This window comes from Emys orbicularis, chromosome 3 (assembly GCF_028017835.1).
Source record: "Emys orbicularis isolate rEmyOrb1 chromosome 3, rEmyOrb1.hap1, whole genome shotgun sequence".
In the NCBI taxonomy this organism is placed as follows: domain Eukaryota; kingdom Metazoa; phylum Chordata; order Testudines; family Emydidae; genus Emys; species Emys orbicularis.
In genome coordinates this window covers 212,309,082-212,333,689 of record NC_088685.1, presented here as the reverse complement: position 1 = coordinate 212,333,689, position 24,608 = coordinate 212,309,082, and the positions used below count along the sequence as shown (strand labels likewise).

The 24,608-nt window shown below is 41.6% G+C and overlaps 1 protein-coding gene across 1 annotated transcript in view; it reads right to left on the bottom strand.

The window, feature by feature from the left end:
* The window catches only part of XRN2 (5'-3' exoribonuclease 2), a 90,306-nt gene extending 66,933 nt beyond the window's left edge, over window positions 1-23,373 (bottom strand). The window contains exons 1-10 of the mRNA XM_065402100.1: window positions 23,224-23,373; window positions 9,115-9,242; window positions 8,920-9,031; window positions 4,257-4,368; window positions 2,694-2,752; window positions 2,525-2,614; window positions 1,268-1,340; window positions 1,101-1,151; window positions 568-725; window positions 51-125 (exon numbers count right to left, since the gene is read on the bottom strand). Coding sequence (XP_065258172.1) covers window positions 51-125; window positions 568-725; window positions 1,101-1,151; window positions 1,268-1,340; window positions 2,525-2,614; window positions 2,694-2,752; window positions 4,257-4,368; window positions 8,920-9,031; window positions 9,115-9,242; window positions 23,224-23,298 — 933 coding nt within the window. The 5' untranslated portion in view covers window positions 23,299-23,373. The remainder of the gene's footprint in view (window positions 1-50; window positions 126-567; window positions 726-1,100; window positions 1,152-1,267; window positions 1,341-2,524; window positions 2,615-2,693; window positions 2,753-4,256; window positions 4,369-8,919; window positions 9,032-9,114; window positions 9,243-23,223) is intronic.
* Between the last annotated feature and the right edge of the window lie 1,235 nt (window positions 23,374-24,608).

The following is a 24,608-nucleotide window of genomic DNA, read 5'->3' as shown; positions in this document are numbered from 1 at the left end:
ACTACAAATAGACTTTACATAAAGCAGCTTTACAAAACAATTTTGCATACCTCTCGCAGCACACTTAATCGGATAAAGATAAACTCTTGTTCAGAGCCAGGAGGACAATCTGCAAACTGATCATGCTGCAATACAAAAGAATATGGAAAAGTATGAATCACACGCTGGCCCACCTTAAAACTTTTTGGCTTAATATTAAAGGTTTAATCAAAAAGGAATTAAGTATAGAGATACAAGTCAAATTCCTGAAGTCTTTATACTATTTTTTTCTTCTGGTTTTACTTTGACAAATTGCCTATCAACTTTAACTAGTAACGAAAGAGAGAGTAGGTTTCAAATTAGCACTGTACTGACACTTTATTGTGGTGCAAACTTTTTTTTTTTTAAAGTAAAAAAGAGAATAAAGTCAGGCATTCCATTGATATTACTGCTATTGTACTTCAGCAAACCCCTTCCTCTCCCCCACCCCACCCCCCGAAAAAACAAAACCCACCATCTGTGGACACTAAACTTTACTACAATTGAGCTAACAATCAAAGAACTACTGCAAACTGTTAAAACTCTTACCTCTCCTTGTTTCTCTCTTGGCAAACCTTGACAATCCTTAACCTCATGGCCAAACTGATTACAAAGACCACAAGGTTTGGGTTTATTTGGTTTAAACTCTTCTCTGATTATAGTGAAGTTTGGTTCATGTGTAGCTAGTCCAAGCATGATCAGATCAGCTATCAAGCAGAGCAAGAAAGAAAAGTAATGAAAAGTAGACATTAAGGCTTGTATATGAGTTAAAGAACCAAGTGTATTCCATTTTAAACAACTGCGAGCAAGGCACGTGGGTGCATTCAGTACAATTTGAAATACTGTACTGTAAAAATCAGTGTCGTTTGATACTACAGGTATAAATTAGTTCTTCAGCTATGGATAATACTGGATCTTGCCCCCAAAAGTAAAATAGAGCTTCCAAAAATACATTAACCAAACCATGGGATACTTCGAATGCATCCATCACCCTAAGCATTTAACTTATTCACCATCTGGAAACTGCCAGTGTTAAAAAGCTTAACCAACAAACGTATTGCTAGCAAAGAAGGAGGACTTACCATCAGCCCCACACAAACAATGATGAGTGTTTGGGTCATGGTTTGGTTGAGCTAAACAAAAGAAAAATAAGTGTGTTCAAATCAAGCTATTATAGGTGATTTCATTGATTCTTCTGAACACATCTTACAAGTATACAGTAGAAGTATGCACATTTTAGTTAACTTACCTCTCTGTCTTCTAATGTAATCCATGATTTTGTGTTCCCCTTCACCAGGAGCACTAGCATCAGATAAAATAACCTGTAAAACGTTTAGAGCTATGTAAACTTTTTTTTTTTAACTGTGCTGTTGACATTAAGAAGTGAGTAAATGTTTAAGATCTTAGTGTCTTGACCACATGAATGCCAAACACTTGAAATGTTTAGTAATTTCATCTAAATTGCCTTTACTTCAATATGAATTATACACTCATTGCACCCAATTTAAGAGTCACTTGTTATTTACACTTGTATAAATTACTTTATTCAAACAGATTTTCTACCAATTCTATTAAAATAATACATTAACTTGATCAGAGAGTACATAAAGTTATTAGGACTGACAGTTAGCTAACGTATCCAATGTTTTCTAAGCAAGTTTAAAAGTCAGCTAAAACTTGCACTGGACAACCAGCAATGTAAACATGCATGAGACCCCCACAGACCTCCTTTAGAACTCTGGAATCCCAGACACTCAGATACCACTGTGATGGGGACCATACAAGTACCCAGACAGACCGACAGTGAAGTTCACAAACTCAGTTGCTTATGGAGGGAAATGCCCCCCAAATTAGAACACATTTTAACAGCCCATCTAGGGTAAATGAAATGGTCATCAGTCTCTGAAGAGGCTGATATTCTGCCCTCCCAACAGAGGGTAAATGCAATGTTATCAGTCAGCAGGAAGACTTGATGGGAAAAACAGGAAAGCCAGAAAGACAAGATAATAAAATTGATAGGAATCATTTTGGTTGCCTAGTATTGTGTTATCCTCCAATCACTTGCAATAAATGAGAAAGAACTCAGGCCTGAGACCTACAAGAGGCAGAACACAAGTTAAAAATCCAATACAGAAAAAGGAAAGAAAAAAAAACCCCAAACATTCTGTAAAGAATGTGGGGGGAAACGTACGGGTAGAGTCTTAACTCATACAGTCTTTAGAGACAATGTACCTTGGCTTCCAATATCAAATCCTATTATTGTGCTCCTTAAACCCCATTTTTATATAAAATCATAACAAATGGCTCTACTGGATGGTGTTATTAGGATGAAATGTATCTCTTAGGTGAAAATCCTTGATGTGCAAGTTACCCCCATCTCCAATAACACCATAGTGCCAGAAGACAAGGCTAATCTACTGTTTAAATTTACACTGTTCAATCATACTATAGTTCAGACTAATACACCCACCCTAATTTTTTTGAAGTAGGAAAGTGTGAAACTTACTGTCAAATTTTTCCAACCTGGGTCATTGTTTAAACGATCAGCAATGTAATAGCGAAGGCATTTAGCAAGATTGTCCATAAACTCGGTTCCCTAAAAGGTGATAGAAGAAAATAAATTAACCCATCATTTAGGTGTTAGCAGTAGCTGGTTAAAGTACAAGACTACTTACTGGTGTAATACAATTGCTGTCAAATCTCTCTTTCACTTCTTCTGGAGGAAGAAAGCCACCTAGAGAAAAAGGTTTAACAAAAAACACATCAAAAATAAATCATAAGAAATTAACGCCACTTTTGTAGGATTATCTAGAAACGAATCGCTTATCTGAAACAGTGAACAAAAAACACGAGCCCTTCTAATAAAAGCTATTTTTTGTTCCCACCAACCCAAGAGCAAGCTGCTGTTACCACTGCGTTATCTTCAATCAAAATAAGCAGAGAATTAACAAGGAACAAGACTTAATGATAGTCATGAAGTAGTTCAAACAAGGTGGGTGAGAAGAAAAAAAAATGTGTAAGCTCATAAGCTTGTCTCTTTGACAACAAAAGGTGGTCTAATAAAAGAAATCACCTCACTCATCTCTCTCTCTACTATCCTGGGACCAACACTGCTACACCATCACTGCAAACATGAAATAGTTCATGCAGGTAGCTGCAAAGATAACTTCCTCTCCCTGCTACAAGACACTGGACAGAATGTGCTAGGAAGCGACTTCCTCTAACTAAAGCTGTTCTTGGCTTCCAAGAACTTTCCTCCTATAACTTCTCCATTATCCCATTTCATTGTTGGCAACACTAATTATCCATCTGGTCACTCAACTTCACAACCTTGAGGTCATTTTTGACTCCTCCCATTCTTTTATCTTCACATATAAGCTCTCACCAAATCCAGTCACTTCTCCCTCTAACATTTCTAAAGTCTTCCCCTCCTTCTCCAAGTCCAATGCGAGGACACCTGTTCACATCATAGTGTCTCACATGGACTGCCCGTAGCCACCCAACCTTGCCAACTCACTTCTCCAATTCAGCCAGCATGTTTCAGCTAAAATAAATAGCCTTTGACTTTCACTCAGATCATGTCACATCAATCCTTAAGCTCCTTCAGGGGCACCCTACTTCCACACCAAGTTCAAGTGACTTTCAGCATCAAAACAATACACTTCACTACAGCTCATTACTCATGCCCAGCTGCTCTGCATTTAACAGTATTGCTCCCCATGTCTCCTTTCCCTACTTGCACCACTGTGCCTTATACCACTGCCTCTCATTTAATGCAACAAGCATCTTCACTCTTCCTCCAGGACACTTTCGATTAGCTCTCCATTACAACAACCACCCCATCTCTCCTAACCTAACTTTTAAAAAATTAAAACGAATCCAGAGGTGCATGGGAGAAAGAAGGGACATTTTTCTTTTGCGCAATTTACTTTAGATCAGGGCTTTGGAGCGGAGCCAGAGCTGCAGGTTTTTGCCTGGAGCTGGAGCGGAGCTGGAGCACAGCTCCAAAGCCCTGCTGTAGATTGTAAGTTCATTGGAGTAAGGATATATTTTCATAAGTTACTATATTATGCATGCCTGTGGCACTACATAAATGAAAAAACAGTCACCGAGCCCTATGTTTTTCTGTAGTATCTAGCCTCTGCTATAGTTAAAAACTATGTCTATTTCAAAACAATTTCTCACTCTTAAAGCCATCCGTTACTGAGTAGCATCAGATATGATGCAAACATCTGTACCTTTTGCCAAAATTTCTTGTCTTATTCTTTGCTTCTCTTCTGCACCTTCCACTCCTTCCTTTGACGCTCTGAATCTCCTGGATCTCTGCTGATTCATTTTTGCACGGGGAGCCTAAAACATGTGTTATAGTATTTTACTCAACATTGTATTTGATTTTTTTCCCCCTTATCTGCTCAGTTGTTTTCTGTGACTAAGGGTATGTCTTCACTACCCGCCGTATCGGCAGGTAGCAATCGATTTATCCGGGATCGATATATCGCGTCTCGTTAAGACGCGATATATCGATCCCCGAACGCACTCACCGTCGACTCCGGAACTCCACCAGAGCAAGCAGCGGTAGCGCAGTCAACGGGGGAGCCGCGGCCGTCGATCCCGCACTGTGTGGACCCCAGGTAATTCGATCCAAGATACTTCGACTTCAGCTACGCTATATGCGTAGCTGAAGTTGCGTATCTTGGATCGATCCCCCCCCCCAGTGTAGACCAGCCCGTGGTAACGCCCAACACAGCCTTATGGGGTTATTTAGACAATACATCACGGTGGAAGCAATCACGTAAAAAGTTTTCCATCTTCCAGCTGGCTCTTCCCTTCTTTTACATGTTCCCTCCTCCCCCAAATTAGTTCACATAGCTGTAAGACCACAGGAAGCCAACACTAGTATCACGGTGTGTCCTTTTGCTGAGCCAACTTCTGGGCAAGTTGTCTGCAATTTTCAAAAGGGAAGGGGGAAAGAATGTTGATACTTGGCCTTCACCATCACTGGCTGATAAAAGTCAGGTGAAAACTAAATATGCTCTCCAAGAAGCTTCTGAAGTGTCACAGTGTTGCAGTGACCCCAAACTAGTAGTAGTGACTCGGGATTTCCTGGCTGTCTCATGTGGTCTAGGATAAAGTTATAGACTTTGAAAATAAAGTCCTAGTATCTCCAGTCTTAGAACATTAAAGGAGACTAAGGGCTTGTCTTCACTACCATGCATTGATGTAGCATGTCCGGTGAAGACACACTATTTCAACGGGAAAGCACTTTGCCATCCCATCAGCGCAATTGCTCCACCTCAAAACAATGCGAAAGCGGTGTAGACAAGCCCTTAGGCTTCTGACCACTCAGACTTCAGCCATCCTTTTAGTCACCCATCTGTATCAATAGCCTTGTTCAGGTATCACACCTAGAAACCTTAAAAACATCCATCTCAGGTCATGAAGCATCCGGGGAACCAGTAAAGCCAACAGCCTCCCATAACTCTTAAGTAGTCACCAGCTCCTAAACAGTATTTAATTAGGGAACTCTGCTCCCAATTTTCTCTTGACATCCAGAGTCCCACTCCCATTCTTTTGGGAACTGCCCTTCCTTTTCTCCTTTTGGACTGGGAGGCTGTATTAGCAGAAAGTAGCAGATCCACCCAAAAAAACACTCTCTCCTGTTCTGAAGCCGTATTTTGTATCTTTCAACTTCCTCAGCCCTTTCCAGGGATTCTTCTCATAAGAGCTATCAGAAAGAAAGTCTCTCCCCTGTTACAGACAGGAGCAGTAGGCCGGATGCTACGGGCTTATATTGCTATTAAGTTTTTACTGCCATTACTTTCTCATTCCCAAGAAAAGTAGTATTGGAGGTGCATAGCTCAAATTTCTAAAGATGATTTTGCATAATATCCACTGAAGAATTACAGTGCTACAATCTAGATGTTTCATTTTTCAAGGTCTTTGTGGACTAAACACAATCAAGGATTGGATAATTATGTACTGATTGTTCTATGACTAGCAAAAATAAGTTTTTGCATGTTAACTTTACAATAGATTTCCTCCCTTCTCCTTCAAGATTGGTTTGAGTTCTTGATCTGATGCCTTGTGGAGACATGGAAAATGTGCGCAAGCATAAGGGAAATTCCTGAAGTTCAGGCTCTGAACTCCCAGTATAAGGTTCTCTCTTGTTATAGTTACAATTTCAGACCTAGAGATGATCCCAAAGCAACGGATTCCCTTGACTCAAGAAGCAGACACCCATTTCCTCCATCCTTGCCTCAGATTCCACTAAACTTCCAGCTGCTTGGCTGGGTGCCTACCCATCAGTTTCCTCTTCAGCTGTAGCTTATTCATGTATTCATGCCTATATTTCTAGTTTTATCAGGACTTAGTCTCCACATTCTCTGTGAAGCACCCCAACATAAGCTCTTCAGAAATAGGGTAAACATGGAAGAGTCCACTTTGAAACCTACCATTGTGTCCTCAACAAAATAAGTCAGAACACAATGCAGAGATGGCGAACCCAGCTGTTCCCTTAAACCATTCACTTGGCTGGCAAAGAACACTAGTGTTCTAACTAATCCTAGTCCTTGCAGTTCAGCAAAATGCTTTTTTGAATACTGCCCACACCTGGTTCTTTCAAGAATACCTACTAACAACTAGATAATGCTAAGTGCTCCCTACGCCCCCCCACCCCAAAAAATGGGCAAAGCTCCCCATTCAATATTTTCTGCTCTACCAGGTCGATGGGCTGTCTTTACCGCTGTTGTTTTGGGATTTCTACAAAGCACGGCAACACATGATTCTGTTAGTCCCAACCCAGGCAAGGCAAAAATTGTGCTTTGCCATAGGAACATGAGAGGTTCAACAAAGATCCTTGGAAATCAGAGGAAAAACATACCAACAAATGGAAACGTTAGTATGTTCTAGAGTAGGGGTCGGCAACGTTTGGCACGCGGCTCGCCAGGGTAAGCACCCTGGCGGGCCGGGCCAGTTTATTTACCTGCTGACGCGGCAGGTTCGGCCGATCGTGGCCCCCACTGGCCGCGGTTCGCCGTCCCGGGTCAATGGGGGCGGCGGGAAGCTGCGGCCAGCACATCCCTCGCCCACGCCGCTTCTCGCCGCCCCCATTGGCCCGGGACGGCGAACCGAGGCCAGTGGGGGCCGCGATCGGCCGAACCTGCCACGTCAGCAGGTAAATAAACTGGCCCGGCCCGCCAGGGTGCTTACCCTGGCGAGCCGCGTGCCAAACGTTGCCGACCCCGTTCTAGGGTAAAGCATTAGTTAGCAGTGAACTTGATCAAGATGAGGAGGTACTCCCAAGATAATGCTTCTTAGGGACTTCCTTGAGGGAATATGCGGAGGGATCAAGTGAGCAGTCTGAGAAGATCCTTGATTCCAAGCCAAGACTGTTGTCACAAAGGAAGGCTGGGAATTCCTTTTCCTCTCGTGTCTTACCCTCTACTGTTGGATATTCCTCATTAGATCTTTGCCATCTCCCTGTGGCTTCAGGGGATGGGAAGGAGAAGACAGAATGAGTGCCTGCCCAGATCTGAATCTACACTAGAGTTACCCAGAACTGCTTGTGTGTCGGCTGAAGCGTCTGACGATTACTCATAGTAATGAGGAAAGCTGCTGCTCACACTGATCACAGGAGTCCTGCGCAGACAGGTACAGCAGTCTGCTGCAATGCATCCCTTTATTTTCCTTATCCATCCCCAATTACTGCTCAATAATGCATTGATCAAAGAAGTTAGCCACTACATCATCACCAAAGTTGATTTGATACATAGCATCTGCTAGTGCGGTAGGATGCAACTTAAGAGACATGACTGAAGGTAGAAAGGCCTTTTATAATGCTGCCAGGTGCCTGTCTCAGTGAGAAAACTCAGCAGTGGGTGCTAGTAGCATCCAAGTCCCAGCCACGCACCATGTGTAAGCATTTAAAATTTCCCTGGCAACATACATGAAACTTACAAGTGCTGTATAACTGAGAAATTTTGTATGAACTTTCTTTTAACACAATTTAACACACAAGTAATAGGTTTACTAATGACATTTTTTGCTGCATAATACTATAAACTGTAACACGGGGCCACAGGATCCTAAAATCTCTAGCAGAGAACATTTTATTTAAGTTAATTATGTTGCTGTATCCTTAAAAACAAACTGAGTGCATATACAAACGTTTATAAGACCACCACAAATGATATTAAAGATCTACAATTTGGGAGGGAGGGGAGAGGGAGGAAATCTTTCAAATAGATACACACAGGCAGAATCCTGAGAAAAATAGATCCGGAGTCCGTGAAACAAATTTTAGTGTAACTGGCAGGGTTACATAATCAAAAATGGAATACTTAGAATAATGCTTTTTTGTTGGGTTGTTCCTTCAACCAAAACACCTGTATTAACTCGTTTCCCAGGGCACTGTATACAAGTCAGCCAAGGCAAGAAGTCAAGCAACAAATGTAGCTGAGTTCTTGAAATCTTTCACAATACAATTAAATTAGTTGCTAAATTTTGAGTGTCCATTTGTAGGCTTTTCTGATCTTTCACAGCCTGCTTGCGGCACAAACTACCACTGATTTCATAGATTCATAGGATTTAAGGCCAGAACGGACCATTAGACCGGCCCTTATTTACAATGGACTTGTGCGCTGATGAAGCAAAGCAGAAGCTATCCCACACAACCCTCCACCCCGATATAATACACTAGACAAGAAAGCTTTCTTTGCTAACATTTCTTCGACATACGTCAAGGTGAAGTTTTAGCCAAATACCGGGTGCTATAACTGAAACAATACACATTAAATGAAAAGCTAAACTATTGCCTAATGAAGTTCATGAAAGCAGACAGCATCAACCTTAGCATTGCAATTAGGCATTACATGGAAAGACGACAAACATTTCAGTACTTACTACTCCATCTATTGCCATGTAGAGAAGTCGTCTTGGCCTGACAATGTTGAAAAGTCTGTCAATGTACTCAAAAATGGCAACCATCATTTCATCTTCATTTTTGGGAGCTGGTCTATAATTTAACAAGACATCCTGTTAATGTTTCAGATAATAGATAATACAAGCTATTTATGAAGTGACAAAAGAGTCACTTACTTGTCCTCAGGATGTGTACATGGATGGATAATACCATTCATATCCAAATACAGGTTATCAAACTCCACCTCATTGGGATTAGGCTTGCTGGTATCAACTGGAATTTTGATGCCATTGCATTCTTTAGGCTGTGAACACAGTAATAACAAGCCTTTCAGTATCTGCCATATTTCCAACAATTTTGTTATCAGAGAGGCTTTAAATACGTCAGACCCAAATGAGATTAAAAAAAAAAAAGGGCGAAGGAGCAAAGAACAGTTGCATGTCAGCCCACAACATGATTACACATAGACCATGTCTACACTACAAAACAGGCTCTCTTTAAAAATGGTTCTGGGCAAACATTATATGTCCACGCAGACAATAAAACAAAACACTCCCACTACAATTAGGTAACATAACCAAGTTTTAGCCAGGGTTAAAACATTGTTCTTTAACATGTTTATATTTTCCCCCTGTCCACAAAAGCAAGAATAATGTTGCAAAAAAGAATGTTGTAGAGCCAGCAGGACCTTACATGGCTTCTGTAAATTTGATTGACCAAGGAGCCTGTCTATAGTTATAATCAGTAGGAGGTTTTACAATATCAGTCCTACTTTAGTCTTTAAACTTTATAAAAGAGCTGGACTGGCATGTTTAGATAAACGAGGGCCACTATTTATTTCTCCAATATTAAATATTTAGCTTTACAGCACAGATCAAACAAAAAGACACCACTACTTTTCGGTTGTCCCTCTCTTCTTAGAAGAGTCAAAATCATGGTGAACAGATGACCAATCTTTATTATATTAGATTTGGGGGCACAGCAGAAGCACTCATGCCCATTATGCTAAGCATCTGGTAACTGTGAAGGGACAGGAAAGAAGCACCTGCTTTCCCTCTAACTTTGGGAAACATTAGTTAAGAACAGCCATACTGGGTCAGACCAAAGGTCCATCTAGCACAGTATCCTGTCCTCCGACCATGGCCAATGCCAGGTGCTTCAGAGGGAGTGAACAGAACAGGCAAATCATCAAATGATCCATCCCGTCATCCACTTCCAGCTTCTGGCAAACAGAGGCTAGGGACATTCAGAGCAGGTGTTGCATCCCTGCCCATCCTGGCTAATAGCCATTGATGGATCTATCCTCCATGAAATTATCTAATTCTTTTTTTAAACCCTGTTATAGTCTTGGCCTTCACAAGATCCCCTGGCAAAGAGTTCCACACGTTGACTGTGCATTGTATAAAGTGCTTCCTTTTGTTTGTTTTAACCTGCTGCCTATTAATTTCATTGGATGACCCGTAGGTCTGGTGTTATGTGAAGGAATAAATAACACTTTATTTACTTTTTCCACACCAGTCAAGATTTTATAGACCTCTATTGTATCCCCCACTTAGTCATGTCTTGTCCAAGCTGAAAAGTCCGTCTTTTTAATTTCTCCTCATATGGAAGCTGTTCCATACCGCTAACTATTTTTGTTGCCCTTCTCTGTACCTTTTCCAATTCTACTAGATTTTTTTTTTTAAGATGGGGTGACCACATCTGCACGCAGTATTCAAGATGTGGGTGTACCATGCATTTATACAGAAGCATATTTTCTGTCTTATCTGTTTCCTAACGGTTCCTAACATTGTTAGCTTTTTTTGACTGCTGCTGCACATCGCGTGGATGTTTTCAGAGAACTATCCATGATGACTCCAAGCTCTCTTTCTTGAGTGGTAACAGTTAATTTAGACCCCATCATTTTGTATGTATAGTTGGGATTATATTTTCCAATATGCATTACTTTGCATTTATCAACACTGATTTTCATCTACCATTTTGTTGCCCAGCCACCCATGTTTGTGAGATCCCTTTGTAACTCTTTGCAGATTGCTTTGGAGTTAACCGTCTTCATTACTTTTATTTATAGTTCAAGGTGTGAGACGAGTTTAAGCCTGGCCTTGAAAGACTAGCTTCCTCCTGCTCCCTGTACACAGACAGATGTGATCCTGCCAACCCTCTTCCCCCCCGGTAGTCAGCTTTCCCTTTTGTGGGGAGGGAGGGAAGACATCTCATTCTGCCCATTGGCTACCAGATGTTTTGGGATGCTCAGACACCACCCATCACCTTCCAGTTTGAGGAAGGTGTCTCCAAAGCAGATTGATGTCTATATTTTTGTGACCAATAACCATACAAAATCGATTACTCTACTTTCCCTTAGCCAAAACAATAGTTTCCAACTTTCATTCCCCAAATTCTTCTTTCCAGTCTGGCACGCTTTAAAATGCCCTTACCTAATGAACAGACCCAAAACAAACAGGTGAACAGATTGTACTGAACGCCAAACAGATTACAGGCTGCAAACCCCTGAATTTTCAAACTTCTGGAGATGGTCATTCCGCTGTCTCACAATCACACATGCTTTGGTCCTGCCTCTTTACTATTTATAAGGGGAGCAGTAGCAGTCCTTTTATTAAGGACACCTAATGCTCTCCATTATTAAAATTTTACAAATCATTTTTGAAGAGCTCTGGCACCTCCGTAGTATACTATAGGGTCTTGAAACTTAGCAGGAGGATACTCCTGAGGGCCTGATCTCTGAAGCGCCCAAAATTAGTGGAGACTTTTGCAAGTTCTGACCTTAATCTTCCCATGCAACCATCCCTGCACCTCACAAAGGTGTTCCAAAGACAAACTGATTTTTCTTTGAGAGACTCCGGTATTATGGCAGCAAGCACCACAGAAAATCCCTTGAGGAAATTAATAATTCTGTATTCAGTGTAGCGGGAACTAAATAATGCAGTAAGGCAGGCATGGGGCCACACACTGAATGATAAGGACAAATATATTGAAAAGCTGCTTTATTCCCTCAGCACCATCCATCCTGTGCACTGAATGAGACAGAGATTCTGTTGGAAAAAAAATGTATGGGAGCATGTAATTAGAGACTCAATGCACAGGCACAAGGGGGCCAAATTACAGTTCCATAATCAATTACAATTTGTCATTAGTTTTTTAGATTGTGGTAGCGCCTGACATATATTAAGTGCATGCCACCCAGAAAAAGACAGTCGATACACCAAGAGCGCACAGCCCCACGACCATCTGTATGCTCAGCCTACAAATATTACAACACCCAATCACCTTTTCTATTGAGATCTGCCTCCTCAGCCTTGATAAGGACAATGCAATGTCATCCTACTTTAAAAAACAAACAAACCCATACACATATCCGAGCAGCTCTTATACAAAAGAGGCATTCAATCACAGTCCAAGTTGGAATCAGCCTCTATGCTCCTCATGCAAAGAACTCATTCCCTCTTGGGCAGCTGACATGGACCATTTCTCCCAGTCCTGGTAAATGATGCAAGCTATTTCCACTCTGCAAAAGCTGTTGTTAATCACATTTTAAGTGATCACTGCACAATTGTGTCTTGAGGCTTGATCCAAAGCCCATCAATGAGACACTTTCCCTAGGAATACCTACCTTCTAGAACTTCCATTACCAAAATACCCCCACACAACACATTTAGCCACTTCAAATATCTTTAGCTACTACTGCTGGGAGAGGGAAGTGTAGAGAAGGAGTGCGTACAAGAAAGAAGGCTGTAGGGGGAAGCAATAACCTGGTGTATAATAGCTATGTTAATAGTACGGTGTTTGCATGCGGGTGGGAGAGTGGAGTGTATGTTTTGTCAGGTGATAACTTCATTTCCTAGCTTTTTGTAGCTGAACGTCAGATACGTTACAGACATAGCAACCGGGAACGCTTCAAAATGAAGTTTGTGTAGTAACTGATATTGAATAGCAGGCTAAAGATTTTGCTTAACTTCCTTCTTGAGAAACAGTGTTTAACTCAACAGGACAAGTTTCAGTACTGGAAACTTTTCAGTTCACGCTCCTGAATGTTTCTGTTAACTCAATAATGGTGCTGGTCACTCAACTGGTGTGTATATATTAAGATTCCCATAGCATCATCTTAAGCAAGTGAAATTATAGTTTGACTGTAATAATGGAGCATTAAACCCTAATATTTTATCCTTGAAGCAAGTTTAGGGCATCACCTTCATTTACCTGCTGAGAAAAACACTTTCAGCAAAAATAAGTTGCAGTGAGAAAGGGATTTAAAGTCTTTTCAGTTCTAAGATATAATATATACTACATCTCAAGGCAGAAGTTGAGAATATTCTTAAACGGCCTGATACAATCACTAGGGCTGTCAAGCAATTAAAAAAATTAATTGCGATTAATGGCACTGTTAAACAATAACAGAATACCATTTATTTAAATATTTTTGATATTTTCTACATTTTCAAATATATTGATTTCAATTACAACACAGAATACAAAGTGTACAGTGCTCACTTTAGATTTATTTTTTATTACAAATATTTGTGCTGTAAAAAACAAAAGAAATAGCTTTTTCAATTCACCTCATACAAGTGCCATAATGCAACCTCTTTATCTTGAAAGTGCAACTTACAAATGTAGATACTTTTTGTTACATAACTGCACTCAAAAACAAAACAATGTAAAACTTTAGAGCCTACAAGTCCACTCAGTCCTACTTCTTGTTCAGCCAGTCACTCAGATAAAAAAGTTTGTTTATATTTGCAGGAGATAATGCTGTCTGCTTCTTGTTTACAATGTCACCTGAAAGTGAGAACAGACATTCAGCTGGCATTTCAAGATATTTATGTGCCTGAAGGGCTAAAGATTCATATGTCCCTTCATCTTCAACCACCATTCCAGAGGACATGCATCCATGCTGATGATGTGTTCTGCTCAATAACGATCCAAAGGAGTGCAGACTGATGCATGTTCACTTTCATCATCATGAGTCAGATATCACCACCAGAAGGTTGATTTTTCGGGTTCTGCAGTTTCCGCATCGGAGTGTTGCTCTTTTAGGATTTCTGAAAGCATGTTCCACACCTCGTCCCTCTCAGATTCTGGAAGGCAGTTCAGATTCTTAAACCTTGGGTCAAATGCTGTAGCTATCTTTAGAAATGTCACATTGGTACCTTCTTTGCGTTTTGTCAAATCTGCAGTCAAAGTGTTCTTAAAACGAACAACATGTGCTGGGTCATCATCCGAGACTGCTAGAATATGAAATACATGGCAGAATGTGGGTAAAACAGTGCAGGAGACATACTATTCTCCCCCAAAGAGTTCAGTCACAAATTTAATGAACGCATTATTTTTTTTAACGAGAGTCATCAGCATGGATGCATGTCCTCTGGAAAGGTAGCCAAAGCATGAAGGGGCATACGAATGTTTAGCATATCTGCAGGACTGGCTCTAGGCACCAGCAAAGCAAGCACGTGCCTGAGGCGGCACATTTCCGGGGGCGGCATTCCGGCCATCCTTTTTTCCCCCCAGAAAAATCCACCAATGTACGGGGGGAAAAAAATACATGAAGATCAAAATAATCTCCAGTAGTGCGATAGGAGCATGACGTGAAAAATATCGTGTCACATCGTGACACGGTCACTCATAATGTGAACATGCGTAAATGTGTAAACGTTAACGGTTACTGATTAATTAAATCAGGAATCACAATTATTTGTGTGTATTGTGCTGCCCTATCGGTGTCATTTGCGCCAATTTCTGTGTCGCATCGGTGCCAGTGGTTGTTATAGGGCTAAAATGCCGGGACAAAAACAAAAACAACTTTCCGGTGCTGCCTACCGGCAACAAAGAGAGAAACAGCAAAAAGAATTAGAAAAACTCTCTCGTACTTCAAATAAGTATTTTTAAAAAGTCGACATTAACAGTATCAGTGGCTTCTGGTGAGCGAAGTTTCTCAAAACTGAAATTACTAAAAAATTATTTGAGGTCCACCATGTCTCAAAATCGTTTGTCAATTGAAAGTACCATTGCAAAAAATTTAGATTTCACAGAACTATTAGAAGACTATGCAAGTATAAAAATCAGAAAAATTAAGTTCATATAAATTCTTTTAATTTATGAGAAACTGGGCGCACCGGAAGACACTAACATTTTTCATTACAGTGTATAGTTGAACCCAAATTGTTTGTAACTGTGATTTCGTTCAAATTAAATGAGTACAGTAGTAGGAAATTGTTTTATTTCACTAACTACAAATTCTCTGTTTTCATTTTTTAAAAAATTTTAAACAGTCAAAAAAAAAAAAAAGAAAACATCACAAACGTGTGTAAAAGTTAAAATGGGGTGGGGGGAGGGCAAAATTTTTTTTGCTTGGGGCGGCAAAAAACCTAGAGCCGGCCCTGCATATCTGGCATGTAAATACCTTGCAATGCCTGCTACAAAAGTGCCATGCGAATGTCTGTTCTCACTTTCAGTTGACATTGTAAACAAGAAGCAGACAGCATTATCTCCTGCAAATATAAATAAACTTTTTTATCTGAGTGACTTGCTGAACAAGAACTAGGACTGAGTGGACTTGTAGGCTCTAAAATTTTACATTGTTTTATTTTTGAATGCAGTTATTTTTTGTACATAATTCTACATTTGTAAGTTCAATTTTCATGACAAAGATTGCATTACAGTACTTTGAGGTACATTGAAAAATACTATTTCTTTTGTTTTTTACAGCACAAATATTTGTAATCAAAAATAAATATAAAGTGAGCACTGTACACTTTGTATTCTGTGTTTTAATTTAAATCAATATATTTGAAAATGTAGAAAACATCCAAAAATAGTTAATAAATTTCAATTGGTATTCTATTGTTTAAAAGTGCGGTCACGATTAATTTTTTTGTGTTACTAGCATGAGTTAGCTGCGATTAATCGACAGCCCTAATAATTACAAATATAGTTCAAACTTCACTTTATTATGCTCAGATTATGAACATGGGACTAAATGAGGGCAGTCGTTAGTGATGTCATCCTATAGATTCTCGAACTCATGTGGCATCATTCAGTAGTCTGAAAGAACCTTTATCAAATCTCTTCTGAGTTACTGTTATGCACTATCATCACTGACTGCATCCTTAAAATGAAATCATCAGTTTCCCAGATCTGGATGTTTTTGGTAAGACTTTACATTCCTTGTATTACCAGATTCAAATAGAGAACTGAAAGCAGAAAATATCACAGATCATGCACCAAGTCCAGAAGAACTTGTACTCCAGTTTTAAAAGCCAAAAAATAACGTCTTGCTTCACATCTCTTACAGATAGTCCATATTCATGAAAACAAGGAATCCTGCAAGTATTTTCTCTTGAAGCAAGAATCAATGTTTAAAAAAATACTCAAGATTAAAGAAATCAGATGGAAAGATTTATAATCAGGATAATTTCAGCCTTTTTTAAAGCTAATTTTCTTTAGGTACATCTCGGACTATTTGACTAATCATAAAATAAGAACATTATGTAATATGGAGAATTAAGCAAAAAATTTTATCAGATGCATTGACAGGGTCTGTTAGCCAGTTATTTTCTACGCCAACTTTGAACAAAGATTTAATATTATGAAGTTTTCTAGTCAACTGAGAGATTCACTTATATAATGGGACAAGACAGCCGTCTTCTCTTCACTTCTGTTTGTTCTTTCAATCAAACATCTCACTATAGCTAACTGATTCAGGTATAAAAGGCTTACAACTATATGATATGGAACTATATGATAAAATTGCCCTCTGGTGATATTTTGCTTCACCTTCAAGATTATATTTTGCTTATATTCAGGCTCTTTTTAAAGATTTTGTAAAGCAGCTTGGTTTAACTTCACCCTTATATGCTCATATAACCAATACCCCGCCATCAAATTTTCAATGAAAAATAGTCTTGTAATGGATTGAAGTATCTGGGAATGATGTCTCTTGTGACATAACTAAATTGTTCAAACAATTGAAAATAGATCTCTAGATATGACACTCTAGCTGTTGCTTTATTAGGGTATGTGAATTTGATTAATATTCTCCCCAGGATTTTGTAGTATCTTCAATCTCTTTCTCTTATTCTTCCTGCTTGATTTAAGATTAACCAGTTTACTTCTCTCTCTTTGTAAAGTAAAAGTGCAAGGATCGACTTGTTAATATTTCAAAAAGAGACAAGCTTCCACAAGATCCAACTCAAACTTTTAAATTTATGGCCGGATTTAGATACCAACAATCACAAATATACTTTATTCCATGTAGTGTCCCATATAAATGGGATTTACTCATGGAGTAAGTCACTATTCAATGCAAGACCATCAGGATCTGACAAATTAAATTTGCCATAAACTGTTTCCACACGATGTTTAAAATTCAAAATGATCTGGATAATCTGGAGAAATGGTCTAAGTAAATCGGATGAAATTCAATAAGAACAAATGCAAAATACTCCACTTAGGAAGAAAATCAGTTGCACACATACAAAATGGGAAATGGCTGTCTAGGAAGGAGTACTGTGGAAAGGGATCTGGGGGTGATAGTGTTCACAAGCTAAATGAGAGAGTCAGTGTAACACTGTTGGGAAGAAAACAGAAAGAAAAAAAAAAAGCGAACATTCTGGGATGTATTAGCAGGAATGTTGTAAGCAAGACACAAGTAGTAATTCTTCTGCTCTACTACACGCTAATTAGACTTCAACTGGAGTACTGTGTCCAGGAAATGTGGACAAACTGGAGAAGAGAAGACAAAATGATAACAGTTTTCAAGTACATAAAAGGTTGTTACAAGAAGGAGGGAGAAAAACTGTTATCCTTACCCTCCGAGGATAGGCCAAGAAGCAATGGGCTTAAATTACAGCAAGAAGGGTGGATTTGATTTAAATCGCAAGTCAGGAAGACTCGATTTAATCATGGATTTCTACATAAAAGTGCATTCTTGTTGGTTGTTATAACCTTAATACATATTCTTCACAACTCAGAGATAGATGTAGGTTTCATTTTTAGAAGGTAAACACACTATACATTTTTAAACAGTGATTTATTTAGAAAAAACTTTTCCGATTAGTTTTACAGCTATATCAGAAAATTAATGATTGTTTGGTTATTTCATTTACCACAGGTAATTGAAGCAGATATTTATGAAGTCATTGGGAAGTGAACTATCTCCAATTCAACAGGTTAATCATTAATATTTGGAGGCTTTTCTTGCCATGCTGTATTAGGAGGAGAACATCACCAGACATTTAAATTGTTTTATTTAACTAAAACGACAACATTAAGTATTCTTTTTTTTTTCTTCAACAGCAAGCATACAATATTTTAACAAAACAAGCATATGTCCCTCGCTTCTCGCATTTATCTCCAGACTTCTTCTCCTTGTCCAGATCTATTCCGCCCCCAACAATCTTCTATTCATTGAACTTTTTGAAACTTTGCACTTTTAGAGAGAGGTAAGGGATTGACTCTGTGTACACAAATTTGCAGAGGGACAATAGAGTTGAGGTCTGTTATTTCTCACCTCCAATTATTTATTTTAAAACATTTTTGCTGTTAACAAGCATGTTACCTCTGGAGATACAAATCCACAGTTTGAGAACTGCAAAACTAAGCATCTCTGATGGTATCTTCTAGACTGAGCCCCACTGGGTAGATAGAAAGATTAACCTACATAATCTATACAGAAGTGTGTGGAACCCCATAAGATTGGGTCCCTAATCCATGAACTATTGGAACTCATTTACAATTTTTTTCTTAAACATTACATGAATACAATGTCTCATACTATAGAATTAGAATTTATAATCCCTATTCCATGATGAGATATCTTTCAGCTATAATGTATCTTTAGATAGGTTTTTTCCTCAAAAAGCATTTTACCAAAAAAATCTGATTTAAATTAAAAAAAAATTTTTTTTAAATCATTGATTTTTATCCACCCTGGCAGCAAGGGAGGTTTAGGTTGGACATTAGGAAGTTTTTCCTAACTGTCATGATGGTTAAGCACTGGAATAAATTGCCTAAGGAGTTTGTGGAATCTCCATCACTGGAGATTTTTTTTAAGAGCAGGTTAGACAAACACCTGTCAGGGATGGTCTAGATAATAATCACTCCTGACGTGAGTGCAAAGGACTGGACTAGATGACCTCTTGAGGTCCCTTCTAGTCCCAGGATTCTATGTAATCTCATAATAGAATTACTTAAAAAAAAAAAAACTTAGTGTGGTCCCGAACATTAGTCACTCTCACAATTATACTTTAAACTCTTCAAAGAGCTGTCCAGGATGTGAAGATTTTAGTTACAAAAGATGGGAAAGTGATCACAATCTTAGGCTACATCTACACTACAGGGGGGGGTCGATTTAAGATACGCAAATTCAGCTACGCGAATAGCGTAGCTGAATTCGACGTATCGCAGCCGACTTACCCCGCTGTGAGGACGGCGGCAAAATCGACCTCCGCGGCTTCCCGTCGACGGCTCTTACTCCCACCTTCGCTGGTGGAGTAAGAGCGTCGATTTGGGGATCGATTGTCGCGTCCTGACGGGACGCGATAAATCGATCCCCGAGAGGTCGATTTCTACCCGCCGATTCAGGCGGGTAGTGTAGACCAGGCCTTAGTAAGAAAGATTTTATGTATTTTTATTTTACCCTTACACAGATGTCTGATCAAATGAAAATAGCTTTTCAATGATTTATACACAAACAAAGGCTGCTCTCATCAGTAAGCTAAAAACAAAATAAAAATTAAGGATTAAAAAGATAGCAAAATCAGGAACTTTCACACTAGGAAATAGCAGAATGAACATTGCCCATGCAATCTTAATTTAACTCCCTTGTGTGTATGCATTATGATACAGCCTTTCATTAGATGCAGAAGTGACTACCTGTGAAAAGTCTGGGGGTAAGTGACTTACCCAGCACCACACAGGAACTCTGTGATAGAGGCAGGGATAGAACCCCAGTCTCTAGGGCAGCATTCAACTGCCCTAACCACAAGGCCATCCCCCTTATTCCTACAATCCCCTGCTTCATTCATCACAAACCTTCAAATTCCACAATAAAAAAAAAAAGACAGGGACCTACAGAAAACAGACTTCTTAACTACACGGATTCACTCCCACAGCACATTCATCCTACTCCACTCAATGACCTTGGAGTCCTGTTTGGTTTAAAAGAGAGCTCATGTAAGACTACCATGACGCATACGCACAAGGGGGGCAAATTAAGGTTGCACAGGAAACATTCACTTTGGCATTTCCTAATTTGAGTGCTTGACTTTGCAGCCTTTTACTCCTTTTTAATCCTTAAATTCCTAATTTTTTATGGTTTAGTTTATTTATGAGAGCAACCTTAACATTAAGTCAAGGTTTTTGCTTTTGAATTGCCTTAGTTTAATAAAATTCCCTCTTCTGTAAGTGCTATTTAACTAGTAAAGTACTTACAAATGTCTTCAACGTGCATTTTATTGTCATTGTTATCTTTGTGAAGCTCATTTGAAAAGAGAAGTGAAACAATTTTGAAAACTACCAATCTTCAATCTGTGTTCTTGCCCTTTTTCGTTTATCATATATGGAGAGCACAAAGAAGTGTCTGACTCCTATTCCAACCCAAGAAAAAAGGAAGATGAAAGAATTGCTTGATTTTTCACGGTGAAGCAAGAAAAGCTGCAGTTTCTAGACCTTCATCTAGAACAGGGATGGGCAAACCTTTTGGCCCGAGGGCCACATCTGGGTATGGAAATTGTACGGCGGACCATAAATGCTCACAAAATTGGGGGGTGGGGTGCAGGAGGGAGTGAGGGCGTCAGCTGGGGGGGGTGGGATCTGGGGATGAGAGGTTGGGGATGCAGGAGGGTGCTCCGGGCTGGGACCAAGGGGTTCGGAAGGCGGGCGGGAGGAGGATCAGGGATGGGGCAGGGGCACAGGAGGAGGTCAGGGGTGCAGGCTCCAGGCAGCGCTTACCTCAAGCAGCTCCCGGAAGCAGCAGCATGCCCTCCCCCTCTGGCTCCTATGCAGCGGCACGGCCAGGTGGCTCTGCGCGCTGCTCCGTCTGCAGGCACTGCCCCTGCAGCTCCCATTGGCTGCAGTTGCTGGCCAATGGGAGCGGCGGGGGCAGTGTGCAGAGCCCCCTGGCTGCCCCTGCGCGTAGCGGGGGCATGCTGCCGCTTCCAGGAGCTGCGCGGAGCCCCGGCATGCGTGGAGCAAGCCTCCGACCCCACTCCCCGGCTGGAGCTCAAGAGGCAGATTAAAATGTCTGAAGGGTCATCTGCGGTCCCCGGGCCATAGTTTGCCCACCCCGATCTAGAAATTATTACTTAAGCTCAACTCAAGCAACTGCTGTAAGGAAAAGTTAATCCTCCTCCACCCCACCGTTGACAGAAAAAACCCCAAAACTGTTAGACAATATTATCAAGCTATTGAATCATCCACTTAAATATCAGAAGAATATAATGGATAGGTAAAAGATCCTGAAACATTTGACAATCTTCCAAGAGGTCAAAGCACAGTTATACCTCTCAATACCAAAAAAATTATGAAGAAATTGAAGGAAATTCAGAGAAAACATATAAGCACGATTAAGTGGTTTGAGGTCTATATAGGAGAAAAGATTAAGTGAACAAAATGTGTCCAATCATTTCTTCCCCCAAAAATATAAAAGTACAATAGTTACTTTTATATCATAGCCTACACAAGTTTACTTGTAATTGGTTATGACCAAACACTGACATTTTTGTATCAGTATTGTAAAACTACATTTAAGTTTGTTGCTTTAAAACCTAAAACTCTGCAGCTGAGAAGCGTTCTTAGTTACTGGTTTTGTACATGCTAAAAAAAACCCTTGTGATCTCTCCACATCTCTGCAGTTTGCTAACAATTATAAATCTTATAGAATATTTTCTGTTGGTTACTTCCTGTACAGGCCTAACAGCCCAGAAGAAATCAGCACTCTAAACAGAACACTATCTCCATAGCATCAGGCCATTCAACTTTTCAACAGTATTTTTTCCTTTACATTTGTCACATTTTGCCAAAGTTTAATAGCAGCAACAGTGACCTCTAGGTCAGACATTTCACGGCAATTAATGACTAGACGTGCTAAAGACCTTCAGATTCACTTTCGGCAATTCATCCAGTCAGTCATTAAGCAATAATGATTTTCTGGTAGCTAAAGTTGAATTGTCATTAATGATAGTGCCAATAGAAGATGGCATAAATAGAACTAAAAGCGCTTATAACAAATATAAGAAGTACTAGCTTCTGTGCCACACAAAATGAACAGAAGGGGAAAGTAGAAAAGACAGCAAGCAAGGACTTACAATCCCAGGAGGGTATGGGAGAGGGAAACACAAAAACCATTACTTGATACTAACCGTAGCTTAGGAGCAAAAAAGTTCAGTTCTCTTCAGTTTTGCAGAAAATACAATAAGAAATGTTACATAAAAGGTCCAGTTTTCAGAACATTTGGAAACAGCAGCAGCCACATAATAAGAAAACTTCAAGCTTCCATTCAAAGAACTAACAGGCAGATGCTGGATACTATCATGGCACCACTATTCAGCTTCTTCCCTATTATTTATTACTTGCACAGTGCCACAGGATTAGTTAGCACTAAATAAGACACGTCAGCATTTACTAGATATAAATCAATCCACCAAAATGTATCAAAAGACAATTGACTGTGCACTTTAACACAGCAGGTAAGGTCACACATCTGCAGTGTACTAATGAGCTTTTCAGCCCTTTGGGTTTGTTCACAAGTGGGGAGAGATGGTGTGTTTGTTGCATACTTGTACAGTGCCTAACATAATGGGGGGGGGGGGGGAGAGCCACATCCACAACACACACACACACACACACACCGTGCAATACAGTCAAGGGACCGCCAGATCTCCACGCTGAAAGATTTTGTGGCTGTATCCCCACACTCAGCCTGGGCCAGAGCTCCCAGCTCAACCAAGGGGTTGGAATAGCTACAGAGTCAGCCCCGGGTGCAGCTACCGGAGTCCAAGTGGAACAAGCGGCAGCTGGGGCGCGGGGGGTGGGGGGGGTCTGTGGTTCATGGCGGGCCGGGCCCCAGAATGCAGGAGGACGAGCCCGGGAGGAGGGAGCAGGTGGTCGCTGGGGCCGAGCCCAGGGCCTGGAGGGGAGATGGTGGCTGCTGGGAGCCGACCCCCAGGACGGGCAGGAGGGTTGCTAGGGGGATGGAGGCCGAGCCCCGGGAGGGAGGTGCGGGGGGCTGCTGGGGGGGAAGGGGAGGAGCCCCGGGACGGCGCCGGCCTCACCTTCTCCTCCACGCTGTTGACGATGATGGAGGGGTACTTGCGGCTGAGCCAACGGAAGAAGGCCGGGACTCCCATGGCCCCGCGTGGGGATACAGCAGCGGCCGCGTAGTTGGAATTGGAATCCAGACGGCGGCGGCAACTGGACTTCCGGGGCAAGGGGCAGCGCGAGGCATGATGGGGAAAAAAGTGCTGGGGGACAGAGGAGGGGGCGGCGGCAGCGAACGGGGGTAAGTCACGTGACTACAGCGGCTCCGGGCTGCCATATTCGGGCATGCGCAGTGCGGGCTCTCGACCTCCCCTCAGAGGGGCTAGGGGCGGGGCCAGCCCCGTTCCCTGCTGAGGGCGGAGCTTCACTGTTGGTAGCAGAGTCGGGAAGCGGAGGGGCGGGCTCGCCCGCCTCAGTCCCGGGCACCCTCAATAGCCCCTACAGCGCCCCCCCGCCCACGCACGGCTCCCGCGGCCACACGCGGGCCTGAGGCTGCAGGCAGCCCAGGGGCGCCAGCCGACGTGGGCCGTTGGGGGCTCGCCCGCGCGGGGCCAGCCTCTGTCCGCCCCCTTTAGCCTGGCCCCAACGGCCTGACAGAACGGGCTGCTGTGCTGCTACTGCGCATGCTCGCACGGAGTGAGCATGCTCAGTGGCATCTGCTGAAGCCGCTGCCCTCAGGTGGGCGTGAGACAGCTGCTCCCTGCAAAGGGGGACTCGTGGTTGGCGTTGGGCAGGGGGGAGCTGATCGCACGGGAGGCAGGGGCAGAATCAGGATGTGGGGGGTAGGCCACTGGGTTAAGGCCCTGCCAGACAGAGCCACAGCGAGGGGCAGAAGGCATACAAGTTACCCCTGCTGCCCCCAGGGGCCAGGCAGCAAGTCCTGACCGGGCAGTACAAAATAAGGCCCCCTCCAGTGACCTCTTGTGGCTGTTGCAATTTGTGACATTACACCTTTGCGGTGGCAGAAGGATGCTAGCAGGATCGACACCAGGGCTGAGGGCTGCTTGACTACACCCATCTGTGGCATGAATTTCACACACACACACCCCTTGGTCAGCCTAAGTTTGAGGTGCAGACCAGGCCCTAAGTCTGCTAAAAGTGCCACCCCTTCCAGGGTACTTAAAAGCCCAAATAAACACAAAAGCAAACCCCCTTCACCCTTCCTCACTCTAGAGCAGACCAAGAAAACAAACACTCCCACCCCTCTTGGACTCATGCCAACCTAAGGCATGCATTGGCAACCAACCAAGATGGTCTTCCCAGGCCTGCCTACCTTCCCTCAGGAAGGTGCTGCTAGACAGCACTCTTCTTCAACTCCTGACCCCAGCCAGCCACCAACTAACCTGGGCTCTTTGCTTTTAGCTTTTCCGTTGCAGCCTGACACCTGCTCCTAGGTGTC